Source organism: Crotalus tigris, unplaced genomic scaffold, assembly GCF_016545835.1.
Source record: "Crotalus tigris isolate CLP2741 ecotype Arizona unplaced genomic scaffold, ASM1654583v1 scf7180000024385.1074895, whole genome shotgun sequence".
Taxonomy (NCBI): domain Eukaryota; kingdom Metazoa; phylum Chordata; class Lepidosauria; order Squamata; family Viperidae; genus Crotalus; species Crotalus tigris.
This window is the reverse complement of record NW_024100555.1, coordinates 901946-916575: the sequence shown is the minus strand read 5'-3', so window position 1 is coordinate 916575 and position 14630 is coordinate 901946. Positions and strand designations below refer to the sequence as shown.

Below are 14630 nucleotides of genomic sequence, written 5' to 3'. Positions count from 1 at the left end.
CAGACTTTCAGACAGTAATGTAAAGGTAAGGAGACAACTTTTAGCAAATGTGATGCCATGAAACATCTCTTGGCAGATGGTCACAAATGTTACCTTGGCTGTAATTCTCCCAGCTAGATTATTTATGCTTTTTTTCTGCCTTTACCCTCCTTGACTTTTGACCTTTTAGTTGTGTCGCGCACATTTTTATAATTCCAAGGCCTCTCAGTGAGGACATCTAATATTCACTGCTTCATGAAGACATCTAAAATTTATTATGTTAAAATATGATTCTTGAAAACTTAATATTTTATCTTTATAATTTAAACTCGATATTGTCAAGTGCAGATTTAACCCAACTTTTCCAATATAGTGTATCGATTTCTTTTTCATCCTTTTTCTGTTATTTGTGACTTGAGATAAATGTAAGCCTAACAGGAGAATGTGTCATTCAGAATACCATTCTCGACTGGTTTTGATTTCAGATGTTTGTAATGGTTCTGAGTCCTTTCATATTTAATTTCCCCTGTACAATCATGTAAGCATTTAACTGAACAATCTATTTTCCTCTTTTAGTATGTACATAGTATACTAAGAATTCAATTATCCACTGCTTTTAAACCATTAGTGGATCCATATTGACTTATGTACATGTGTAACTATCAGAAAAGTGAACTAAAGCATTCCAGCATAGGTCCAGTTCTGAATTTGACAAAACCATAGTCTACCATGATTTTTCATTGTTCATCTTTGCACATAGCACATGTATTTATTTTTCAGGGTTTTTTTTTCCTTTTCACAAACAACATCCAAAGGAACAAAATGATACTTGTTTAGAACTGATGTATCTTTCTTGGCCACTTCTCCCGTGCATTGGAATGGACATAGGCAAATGTTGTTTGCTGTAATCATTTGTTCCTCCTTGGCTGACATAACGTAAGAATGGTAAGGATTTGTGTGAATGTCTTCGAGTCAGTGTTGACTCTGGCAACTGCCTGGACAAGAACCTGCAGTTTTCTTGGCAATATTTTGGAAGAGGTTTGCCATCATTTGCTTCTTAGGGTTGAGAAAGGAGGTCTAGCCCCAAATCTTGGCTTTATCTCTAAGGCAAGGCTAGAACTCACAATCTCCTGGTTTCTGGATGGGTGCCTTAATCCACTATACCAACTAATACCATGCAATATATGACCTTTATTGTTTATTGCAAGGGAAAGCAGGATGAATTATGTAAGGATGCAGTCTTTAACAACAGTACGTTCTAAACTCAGCCTAATCTTCTATTATAATAAATATTTTGAAAACCAGACCTGCTTTTCATTATTTAGCCAGGAACAAGCAACTATTTTGCACTATAGCAGTCTACTCAAGTGGAGTTGGAAAGCATGCCATGCGTATTCTAATAAAACGGCTGACATGGTGGAGAAGGCAGGAATAAAATACATTGATCAGAAGAAAATAACAAGGTTGTTTCCTGCCATCTCTCCAAGGAATCTGAAAATCTTTATTTCTTCAGATTACTTTTATTATTTATTTTTTTTAGGGCAAAAAGTCACACTTCTGGAGACCAAGTATTAGTTTCCCATCAGTCTTGTTTTCTAGGAATAGACAGGAGGCTAACATAATGTCAAGAGGCATTCTTATAAACAAACAGTGTTTGAGGTGAAGCACACCAAGGTTTTTTTAGTTAGAAAAACTGAATCAAAATTGAAACTTAAGTCAGGGACAGAACTGGCCAATTGTCAAACAAAGGTCTGCAGGTATAATCTATGCATACAGGAATCACATTGCCTGTTTTTATTACACTCATCTATCCACATAATAGGAGCGTGGTGGCCTAGCGGTTAAGACACTCGGATTATCAACTGGAAGGTTGGCAGTTCAACACTCAAATACTGCCTGATGCAGTGAGCTCCCATTCTTGCCCCAGCTCCTGCAACCTAATAGCTCGAAAGCATGCAAATCCAAGTAAATAGATACCACTTAGATGGGAAGGTAACAGCATTCTGTGGGCCTCGGCATATAGTCATGCCGGCCACATGGCCACAGAAGCATCTTTGGACAAAGCTGGCTCCCTTAGCTAGAAAAAGATGATGAGCATTGCCCGTTAGGAGTCGGACACAACTAGACAGGTGAAACCTTTATCTTATCTACACAATACACACTTCTCACAGCATGGACTAAATTAAAGATAATTTATTAACATACAACAAATGCTAATACAGTGACTATATGGAATATTTGGAGGGAGGGGAGAGAAGACTATGCAACGCAAAACTAAACTGCATCTCCCGTGATGTTATTCTAGACAAAAATTGATTACAACACTTGTTTAACCAAAGAACACCTAAGTTCCAATATAATATCATTATACAGTCATTATATAACAATTGCCGAGTTTAGAAAACACATCCGATTCACAGTAAGGTGCTGACATTGTGAGGTGAAAATGATGATAAATTACAGAGGATAATAATTTGGGGGGGGAAAGGTATCACAAGAAGACAGTAGCATCTGAATATTTCATATATGGAATGAATGTGTACAATTCAGAGCCTACTAGGTATTTTAATCCTGTAACGTGTTTTGATGCGCTTAAATCCACACACTTGCAGAAGATTCATAGAGCGATATAATGTGTTCATAGATTACCCCTTTGCCATAAATATGAATTTTGGGGTGGATTCATTCCTATAACTTTTACAAGTCAACATTCTAAAACTTATAAACTACCGTCAAAAGACTGCTTTCATTCTCCTCCAATATCTAAGTGTAAATGTTTCCCTTCAGGGGAAATCAATAATGGATGACTTGATGGAATATCCATGTACTTTGCTTGGAAGATAGATGTTTACTATTAGTATCTTTCAGCAGGCTTTTCCAACTTCCCAAACTAACCTACAGCTATATCATGGTGATCTCCTTTCCAACCATTAAACAGGTCAGATTCTAGTTAGCTTTTCAAGATTAACCAAGGCCAGTGATATATGTACTGGACTTCCCTATTTCATTCTTCCAAATGAAATTTATTTTATCATTTTGCAAGTCTCTTTCGAAGATTTTTCTTCAAGCTAATACGATATACGGAATGGCAATGGATGGAAATATAGAATTGGTTCAAATTAATAGTCCACCTAAGATCAGAACTGTGTCCACCCTTTCTTCAGAAAATCACAAATCTGGTATTATCTGCTATTTTCATTATGTGCTTGGAGCACAGAAAAATGTGCATAACCAGCCCTATATTTAAGGTCCCTGCTCATAACAGACTGACACTAATTAGACACCAAGCAGAAAAAAAAATATGGGTAGAGTAGAAAGCTAGACCAAATGCTTACTTGGGGCTAAGATATTCACCCACTCAGACTTTCGAGTTGGTGACATTTGAACCAGGCCTTTATATCTTGATTTAATGCAATGTATAAACCCATCACGGAAACCAACAAAGAGAGCTGTCTCCAGAAACTGTCACTGAAGTCTACACTACACTTATCATTTATCCCTTGGTTACACTAGACCAGTGATGGTGAACATATGGCACGGGTGCCAGAGGCAGCACTCAGAGCCCCCTCTGTGGCACACACACCATCGCCCCAGTCCTAGGCCTTCAGCTGGGTTTTATAAAACCTTTTCGCTTTAGGTCTCTGCTGCCGTGTACAAAAAAAAAAAAAAAGGTTCAATCAATCAATTTCAACTTCTCGTGGAAAAAAAAGATCTTGCAAAGTTGGAATTGATTGATTGAACTTTTTAGTCCCACCCAGTCTGCTATTACCACCGCAGCCACGCCCACCCAATGGGCCACACCCACCTGGCACCCGACGATGCATAAGTGGGTTTTGGGTTGCAGTTTGGGCACTCGGTCTCTAAAAGGTTCGCCATCACTGCACTAGACATTGAGCAGGAGTAGTTTAAGAGGAAATGAATCTTCCTTCTACAGTGAAAAGCTGCAACAAACATATCTTGTTTATTATTTTATTGATTTGATTTCTATAGCTGCCCATCTCAACAAGCGATTCTGGGTGATGTGCATCATAATAGTCATAAAAACAAAGAATAGCCAATACCTTGTTATCTTCAAAACAGTTAATGTATACATAATATTTAACAGGGTTTCCTTTTCCTTTTAAGTATGCTGTTTACATTGAAGGTTCTAAACTTTATAAAACTGCAAAAAGGGTGATGCTTTGAATTCAACTTATTGATGGCATCACAGAAATAACTCCCTGAAGTACCAATAGTGAGAGTTAATGGGATTTAGTGGAAATGATTCAAGGTCTTTTAAAAGAATGCCAAAATACCTTTGAAAAGTTATATTTCCAAATATATACTGTGGTGGGTAATTTGTTTCTTCAAGAAGTTCTAAAACCAGTCATGCTAAAATCCAGTTGATGGGTTGCACCTACATATATGGAATCTTCAATTAATGAATTGTCAAAGTCACTGAAGCACTGCAAACAACTAATTTGTAAACTAGTAACATATATAACTAGTAAACAGACTGCAGTCTATTTTTCATTACAAAGTAAAAATCTTGGGCTGGTTTCTGTAATAACATGACAACAACCATTGCTTCATATAAATGCTTATACATCATTTAAAAAATGAGAGTAAATGGCAATGCAGCATAGACTAAAAAGGCAATGTTTTTTAAAGGTTCAAGGTATTAAAATAGGTAAAAATTCAACAGTATGCTTGAGAGTTAAATGGCAGTAATAAATCAAAGTACGATGGCTGCAGTGATATGCTGAAGTAGCTATCAGCCAAAAGCAAGAGTTTGCTTTTGAAATAGATCATACTACAAGCTTGACATATACATGACTCTTGTGGACTTCATCCACACTGTGTTATGAGCACAAGCTTCATGATTTAAATGTTTGAGAATACTCTACTGTGATGCAAGGGCTCTTAAATGTTTTGGCTTCTATTTCAACTGCTCTATGAAAACAATGAATGCAATAGTGAATAACGAGCTTGTATTTGCATACTCACACATAACTGCTGGAGTAGTTCTTTAAATCAAATATTAACAAGTAACAAAATAGTGTATTTGTAACGATATCTGTGTGCACATTTTAAAAAGGCAAGTGGACAATACCATGCATAATAATTTATGAAAGGGGTGTCAAACTGCCAGCCCGCAGGCCGGATACGTCATGGCGAAACCGCGCCCATCTCATTGCCAGCAATGGAAAAAATGTCACGATACATCACGATACGTCACACGATGTTGCAAGTTTGACACCCCTGATTTATGAGATCCACAGAGTTCAAGAAAACTTGATCCTGGGCAAGTATGGACATAGGACAGCAGCCTGGTTTTTCCTCTTAATCCTTTGTGTAAAAATAAATTTCTTACAAAAATGAAAACCAATTTCCTTTTATTGTTTTATATAATATAGTAATGTATGTTCTTTAAAATGAGTGGTATATCATTACTAAGCCAACATGAAGATCTTCATAGGAAAGGCTACCAGATCTAGGCTCAAAAATCTGTATTACTTCTATAAGGCAAGTAGGAGTTGTAATTTTTCTTCATCTGCTGATATCTAGTGATCATGTAATTATTGCAACTAAGCTCTAGTAGGCCTATTAGATGGATGCTACACTGACATAGATAGAACAAGTTTCCCAATCATGGAAGACTTGTAAGTGTACTTAAAAATATGCTTATGTGATTCAGTTCAGATCAAAAATGAACTGTGTAGTAGCATAACTTTATGCAGAAGGTTAAATAACTATACAAACTTCTTGATTCCTTAATAATAGTCAACAATTTGAAATGTACTATATTAACATTAGAGCTTTGCCAATTCAATTTTGAAAATATTAATTGCAATTGCCATTTCCCCCTCAACTATCAGCTAATGTATAATGTGTGTTTGTAGCATTGCAGAAAAAAAATGATATTAAGCTCAAATCTTAATTAGAGGAATTAGAGCTTTTGTTCTACTTTGTTATATGTGGAAGTTAATTCTATTCTGTCAAAAAGCATAATTTTGATATCAAAAGCATCAAGAGAAAATAATTCTGTAAAAGGTTAATTTATTTAAATGGATTTCCACCTCACCTCATCCCTTTTCTGCTGTATAAAATAAGGCAACTTGCAACAATTTAGCAAAGTTATGTTGTTTTTACATATCCTATAGACCTTATTAGGACAACTCTCCCAAGGACCATTAGCACCATCTATCAAAAAACAATGTTGAATTCTACAAAGTCTGTAGAGATTCCTACAGCAGAGCCTCAGTTTTTTTCATATTCATTGCAGAGTAGCAATTGATCCCTTGAGAAAAGGTAATTTTAAACAAACATACCAAAAGTTAAATATATCTATTCAGCTGTTTATTTAAAATCAGCTGACAGGAATATGGTCAATACTCACATTAACTGCACCATTCACAGCATATAAACTCAAAGAACAACATTATAAAAGCAGAGTGAATATTAAGGAATGGGTTTGCAGTAGATAGATCTGTTTTTATTTATCCAAAGCTTTCTCTTACCTGCAGCCTCAGTCAGATACTGAAGAAACATTTAGTAAGGAAAAGAAGAGGATGCTGGAAATATAGGCAATAAAGTCAGAGGTCTTCCTTCTTGTTACTAAATCATACTCTTGATACACATTTTTTGCACATGACCAAGCTTTAAGAGTTACCTGGAAAATTCTAAAATGCAGACATATAATTGCAAATATATATTTTGCCACGTCTACAGCAATGGATCTTTGCTACTTATTACATCAACAACAGACTGGGTCTGACTTATGTTTGCCCACATAATCATTTGCCTGGTTGGTGGCTAATTGGGACAAATTTACCGGAGCAAAAAATTGAGATACTGTACTTTTAGTGACTGGTTGTATTATATTATAAAATCAAAGCTTTAAAACTATTAACCATGTAGTGTAACTGTTCTTAGAATCAGAACAGGCCTGCTCTTTAACAAAGAAAGGCCTAAAGCCACTCAAATTTAAAAGTCTAATTTTATTTTACAGCAGCATTTTATAACAGATATTTATCTAAGGTTGTCTTCTTAGCAAACCAAGAGATTGAATTCACCTTGATTCTTCTCAGTTTTTTAAGTACTCAAAAGATACATTTGACCTGCATACTGCATGTCTTTTCCACAGTGCTTACCGCATTGAAGATACACCTAGAATAGTGTTTCCATGTAAATGGAGTGTTAGATTAAGGATCCATGAAAATGCACACTAAGTTCAAAGATCTATAAGTAGCTGGAGAGACTGAACAATGGATTCTACAGAACTGTTCAGGGATAACCGTCTCTGCATATCAATTACAATTATTTGAAGTCCATGCACAAGTATTTATATGGCAAGAAGTAGAATTCCCATACAGAGTAATCATTGAAAGATGGAGTTCCACAACTGTTCTCCAGTAGAATCAGAGAGAACAGCTACTCTTTAAAAAAGAGTAGAGGACAGATACAGCACGTGATAAACAAGACCAAAATCGACAACATAAAATTCTTATTCCCGTTTTACAGATGCTTAGTTAGCTTCTTCTGCTTGGATTGGAGGAATCTTGTTAGACACCAAAGTATAAACATAAGGCCAGATTTTGTTGGTCTCTGTCCCAGAGAATGAGTGTAGAATTCCTCTGTTTCTGAAATAGAGATTAGACATTTTGTGAGCAAATAAATAATTGTAAGGAAACCAGTATTGCAGGTTCTACTGTGTTCTTTAGTAAAAGCCAAAAGAATTAGGTAACAATATAAATCAGGGCTGTCTGTTTTACATTTGTCAGTGTGCATACCTTTACTGATAAGTAATTTTATTTATGACTTTAGGCAACTTGTTCTGAATTCCAGGAATTGTAGATATGAATAGAATGCCAATAAAAAGGCTTATTAAAAGGACATTTATTTACAGTGATGGAAAAAATTATTTGATCCCCTGCTGATTTTGTAAGTTTGCCCACTGACAAAGAAATGATCCGTCTATAATTTTAACGGTAGGCTTAATAGTGAGAAACAGAGTAACAACAAAAAAAATCCGGAAAAACACATTTCAAAAAAGTTATAAAAATCAGCAGGGGATCAAATAATTTTTTCCCTCACTGTAATAACCAAATTGCAATTTACTTTTCTAAATAAACAGAAAAACTAGAATATACATAAATACTTTTTTATCAATTGGTCAACCAAACATGTTTTGTTTTAATATGTAGTAATTGTAACATCTTTTTTCCTTTACTTCATTTCATATGCAGGTTATATCTCCTGCATATGAAATATATCTAAGCCAGTGGTTCTCAACCTTTTTAATGCCGCGACCCCCAACTGGTTACGAATAGTCGAGGACTATTCAACCGGTCGTAAGTCGAGGACTACTCAACTGGTGCAGCCCCGTTTGCAGAATGGGACTTTTGGCGGGCTCAGCAGGGCAGAGACAGCCTGGACAATTCCTATTGGCTTTTGAAAGCCAATAGACTCTATTCAAAAGGGAGTAGCACAGCTAAGGAAAAGGGGGAAAAAATGGCGGATTGCATTGTTTGGCGACCCCCATGAAATGGTTGTTCGACCCCAAATGGGGTCCTGACCCACAGGTTGAGAACCACTGATCTAAGCCTACGACCACACTCTCTCAGGATGTTGTTAAAAACAGGTCCTTTTCCTGCAGCTTGATGCTTTCAGACTGAGAAACCATCAAAAACAGAATGAGAATAACTGTTAGAAAAGAAGATGCATCAGTAAAAGGTATCTCATCCATTTTGACTTGCCCCTTTGTTGCATTCTTTAGCCTTCTCCACCATGTAACCAACTGAAAATATAGTGGCACCTTACTCTGGTCATAAAATAGCAATGATAAAACTACATGCAATCCCTTTATAATAGAAATGCAGTCTACGCATTGTGAGAAATGTCTGAGCTTTAAATTACAAGCCAAAGTATAAAATCATAAGTAAGATGCAGTATGGGTTTATATTAAACATTAACATATAAAACTATTGTATTGGTCAACTCTGATTTGCAATTAGTTTTGTTTCAGTAGACAATCAAGTTCTGACAATATGATTTTATTATTCATGTTTAGCTTAGTGTTTAAAATATGAATAGTAATGATTTGAATAAATTCGTATTTTTTTAATATTGGACAAGTAGACATATCTCACACTCTTATTTTTTGTTTTTTTTTATTTCTTTTTGTTAGATTTTTTTTCTTTTATGAAACATGCCATTTTGAACTTTACATATAAGTTTGTGTTGTAAATTTAAATATTTTTTACAAAACAAAAAAATAGGTAATAAAAAAGATACTACACACTAAACTATTAATTCATGTTTCCTTCATCTTTTCAGGCACTTAACTAGATCATTATAAAAAAATATCTTGCTCTATTTACACCATTTTAAAGCAGCAATACCTATATAGTAGGATGTGAGAATAGACATCTAGGATCAATCTCAATCTATCAGAAGGAGGACCGTGAAACACATCAATTTTTATTCAACTACTTTGAAAATGTGGTAATATACATTACATTGTAAAAAAGGGGACATGGGACCATTAAATCCAGAATCTTAAAACTGCATTAATTTAATCTTTTATTTAAATACTTCAATTAGCACAAGACCGCATTATAGAATCTATTGAAACATACTTTAATGATCAACTGCTAATTCTCATTTCAGCTGTATTAATTATGTAAGTCTTTTAACAACTGTTGAATACAAACTGTGTAATCATGATTAAGCCATTAACTGTATTCCCAGAGGTCTTCTAGGTTGTGAATGAGATAACATGTTTGTAACTGAACAAAGAAAATAAAGGACCTTTCTAATGAGATGCTTCAGTATGAAACTATTTTCCATCTGGGCATATATTTATATGTCAATTGATGTAGAATAACAGAATGAAGGGAAAATATTATTCAGTAAAGTTTCTGTTATCCAAAATTATTTGTACTGTATCCCGTGATCTAGTTTTAAACATAAAAAATAATTTGTATATTGCAATACAAAGTATTTTTTAAAACCTATCTAGTTTTAAACATAAAAAATAATTTGTATATTGCAATACAAAGTATTTTTTAAAACCTATCTAGTTTTAAACATAAAAAATAATTTGTATATTGCAATACAAAGTATTTTTTAAAACCTATCTAGATTGTCATATTTTGCAATTAATGCAGACACTAATAAACCATACCAACTATTGCTTTCTTATATATATATATTTGAAGTATGTCCACAGCAGAGAGAAACATAGAGATTATTCTTAAGGGAGAAATCATTTTTATATATCTTTTTTCCTTTTTCTTCTTTAATTGGGGACGGTACTATTTATTTTTCTAACAAAAACTATTCTTTCTGAACTTTTAATTTTACTTCTATGTGTTTCTTAGCTTATATTAGTTTTTTATTTCTGTATCTTTAAATTTTAATAAAATATTATTTAAAAAAATAAAAATCTATTGACACACTCCATGTCTTTTCTTGTATTATTTTAAAAAAAATTGTATGTTGTTTGGATTCCAACTCACTTGTACAATTCCATTACAGGCTTTGCAGCATCTTTGTATTTTCTTAGTCTAGCAGCAACAGCTTCAGGTTTATCATCTTCCCGTTGGATTAATGGTTCACCAGTAATGTCATCAATACCCTGTTTAAAATATGGTATGAATTACACTGTATGGGAAACTGTAAGTTTTAAATGCCTGTCAGTTGAAAAATTTCTATTTCTTTCCATTGCCGAACAGTCTTAGTTTGTTCCCACTGGTCTTTACCTCTCGAGAGACAAAAAAGACACACTTCCTAATTTGCACCATTCACTAGGCTGCAATAAGATTAATAGCTCATCTCCCCAAATCTGAAGGTCACAATTCCCTATATTTCTGACTGAAATTTTACCCTTTTTCTACACTTGAGTCTATGGGGATGACATGTATAGAGATATTCTAGAACAGTGGTTCTCAACCTTTCTAACGCCGCGACCCCATAATACAGTTTCCCATGTTGTGGTGACCCCCAACCACTTATACATCACCGGATGCCAGGGGCGTGGCCTAAGAAAAGGGGGAAAACATGGCAGACAGCCTTGTATGGCGACCCCCGTGAAATGGTCGTTCGACCCCAAATGGGGTCCCGACCCACAGGTTGAGAACCACTGTTCTAGAATGTAAATTGTGGAATCTCTTTTTAACTCTACCCAGTGCAAGCTGTTTAGAAAATATATACAAAGATACAAACCCCTTCCAATGTTAGAGTTAATATTTAGCTGACTTGTGTGATTTGGGTAAAGACAGTTCTGGAGCAGTCCGCTGAAATCAACAGTGTAGTCACATAAGGCAGTCTTTAGGAGCTAACCATCCGTGGGTGCACTGATAAATTCTGTTAACCCATCAGCAGGCTGTGGCAGTCAGTACTCCCCCTAAACTGCTGCTGAAGTCTGAGGTCTCTTTCCCATTACTAGGATGATCTGTGTCTCTTGTGATCTAAGGGCCTTTGATCAAAGGCTGTTTGTTTGTTTAATAGAAGTCAGCAGCATATTGCCAGATAATCATTAAGTAGTACAGATCGTCCTTGCTTAACTTACTGGCAACTCCATCACTAAATAACATGGGTTACATGAGACATCAGTGATCATTAAACAAATCATCCATGGACATTAAGACATCGTGTGACCACAACTTGTGATTTTATAGTATTGCTGGCCAGTCCATTAACACTGCTTATCAGTTGCCAGATCTGAAGCATAAAAAATGGCAACCATGTGACTATGGGATGCTGTGACAATTATAAATGCATACTGCTTGATAAGCGCCCAAATCACGGTCACGTGAGGGATGCTATGATGGTCATAAGTGTGTGGGCCTGTCATGAAATTATTTTTAAGTACCTTGCTAACTTCAAATGGTTGCTAAACAGAACAGTCATTAAATAAAGGACTACCTGTATTTCAAAATCATTTCTAGAGAGAGCTGGACATTCAGCTGGCCCTACTTATTCCCCCTGCCCTGCCTCCCTCCCCCAGTTGAGATTCCCACTGTTTTTGTTCCTCTTTCATTTATGTAATCTAAACATGTAAACCTGTCAGTGTAAGCCTATCTAGAAAATACAAGGCATAGGATACTGAATTATCTGACTGCCTACCCTTCCTCTTATCAAATCATAGTTCATTATCTTACATGGATTTGAGGTGGATTGAATTCCATATTATATACTCTGCCACTTGCTGGGTGAATCCAACGAGCACTAAGTCGGTCTTTAAGAGTCTCAAATGGAATATTCAAACTTATCACTAGATCCAGTTCACATATCCTGTCAAGTGCCTCAGCTTGACCCAATGTCCTTGGAAAACCTAAATGGAAAAAGTGAAGTAAAAATAATAAATTGCAGAATGAGCTCAGAATGTTAACAAAAACCCAATATTTAATAGCCTTAAATTAGTATAGGTACTCCTCAAATTACAAATGTACTGAACGAACTGCAAATTTAAAATGTGGGGGAATGTGCAACTCGTTAAGTGAACATGAGGTATCTCAGGGTGGGGAAGGCCACGGGGGGGGGGCTAGTGATGGAACAGGCCATCTGCTTCAGAATACCCAAGCCCTCCGCACTGAGGTATCTCATACTCCCTCCCCTGAGATCCTCACAATTGCTCCCCTGCCCAATCCTGCTGTGCTGAGTCACTTAACTTGTGAAGATCTGTTTCTTCTCCAGCCTGTTTCTTTCTCTGCTCCTGGCAAGAGCAGAGGGAGACCTCCGAGGCCCAGAATGGACCTCCGGAAGCATGTGGCTGCTGCCCATGGCCTCCCTTCTGGGCCTCAGAGGCCTGGAGAATGCCTCAGAGGCCCAAAACGGACCTCTGGAGGCATGCAAAAGCCCCCCCCCATCCTCTGTTCTGGGCCTCGGAGGACTCTAGGAAGCCTCTGAGGCTCAGAACGGACCTCCGAAGGTCCACGGAACCATCCCCTTGCCTCCTTTCCGCGTGGCAGCAGCACAAAAAAGCCTCCCATTCCCGGATCGGGCCTCTGGAGGCACGTGGAAGCCTCTCCCAGCTTTAGTTCTGTTCTCTGTTGCAGAGAACAGAGGCTTAAAGTACCGTGAGATCACATGATCTTGCATTACTTTAGGTCTCCATTTTCTGCGAACCCATGGAAGGCCTGGAGCAGCCAAGAAAGCGAAGGATCTCAATCTTCACAAGGCGAGTATCTAAGGCTTAGTGCCTAAGGGGACCAGGTGAGGGGAGGGAGGGAATAGCCAGGGTGAATGTTGCAGTGCAATCTGAGCAATTCTGACTACATGTGCTTTACAAATTTATCACAGTGGCCAAGCAGTTAACTATTTACAATGACACCTCCCTAAAAATAGTCAATTGCATTAGGCTCTTTATTCTTCAGAAAAAGGCGAAAGTAACTTACGGTTTGCATTCAGTCAAGCAAATGTGTTGCATAAATTCAAAGGTTGTAATCTTATACTGGCTAATATTTTAAGTTAAATTTAGTGACATCTTTGAGTTCTAGAACATCCAAATATTTTAGAGGATGCATCCAAAAGCTTTGCCTTTTCTTATCTGTGTAAAATGGCCCATTTGTCTACCTATGCATAAAGGAGGCAACTATTGAAAGAACCAAGATGGCAAGAAAACATGAAACAAAATAAACATATTTTCCTTTTTCTCCTATAAATACACACAGCTTTCTTTTTCCACCAGCACGTTTGACTCATTTATGCCTTTTCTTAAAACAGTGTGAATTGCTATATAGGGAAATCATGTATTAATCTAAGTCATTCATAAGAGAACAACACCTTCTTTCACAAAAATGCTGCAAGCCATATACATCGGTTCCCAGGACCTCAAACCTACACTGGTTTCATTATATAGCAAGAGGGCAACATGGGAACATTTCCTGTTCCATCAGCTACAGTATTTCACTGATGATAGTGTGTTTCAAGTCAACCGTTGTTTTTAACGTTTTATTTCAATCTGCTTAAGATTTATAATTTTCATTTGACTTTATATGTTGTTTTAACTTATGATTGGGAGCTACTCAGAGTTGGTTGGAAAATGGGTGGCTATGTAAATGCTTTAAATAAAATAAGTAAGTGCCCCAGATCTGTATTCTAATTTTTAAAAAGGGGGAAAGGTAACTATTAATTAACCATAAGCATGCACAAAACATATTCAGGCTCAGAGCTGTCTCTCAGTTATAAGCCACTTGGATAGAAGCATCATTTCATCAGCTGATATTAGTTTGAAACTGACTCGAGAACCAACTCTTACTTGGATACCTGACTGTTTCCAGATCTCAGCTAATATTTTTAAAATTATTTCTTTAGGGCAGCTAAAGAAACCTCTCTCTTGCTTACAATTCTCCCCATTTTCCATTAATTATCCTGGGCTTCACATGGCCATTTCTACTGTCTTTCACAATATGAAAAAAAATCAACTATCTCCCCAAAACCGTGACCTGAAGCCATTATTACCCATGGCTTAGTTAAAGAGTGCACAGATTTCTTTAACACAGTGTTTCTCAACCTTGACAATTTTAAGGCATGTGGACTTCAACTCCCAGAATTCCACAGCCAGCAATGCTGGCTGTGGAATTCTGGGAGTTGAAGTCCACATGCCTTAAAATTGTCAAGGTTGAGAAACACTGCTTTAACAGTACCAGATAGCCTCTGATTAA

At 36.4% G+C, this 14630-nt stretch overlaps 1 protein-coding gene across 4 annotated transcripts in view; it reads right to left on the bottom strand.

The window, feature by feature from the left end:
- Nucleotides 1–6593: 6593 nt before the first annotated feature.
- Nucleotides 6594–14630, bottom strand: part of AK4 (adenylate kinase 4) — a 28021-nt gene continuing 19984 nt past the window's right edge. For all 4 annotated transcript variants that reach the window (XM_039328956.1, XM_039328955.1, XM_039328957.1 and 1 more), the window contains exons 4-6: nucleotides 12126–12298; nucleotides 10482–10600; nucleotides 6594–7601 (exon numbers count right to left, since the gene is read on the bottom strand). In XM_039328956.1, the coding sequence (XP_039184890.1) occupies nucleotides 7487–7601; nucleotides 10482–10600; nucleotides 12126–12298 (407 nt within the window). In that variant the 3' untranslated portion in view covers nucleotides 6594–7486. The remainder of the gene's footprint in view (nucleotides 7602–10481; nucleotides 10601–12125; nucleotides 12299–14630) is intronic.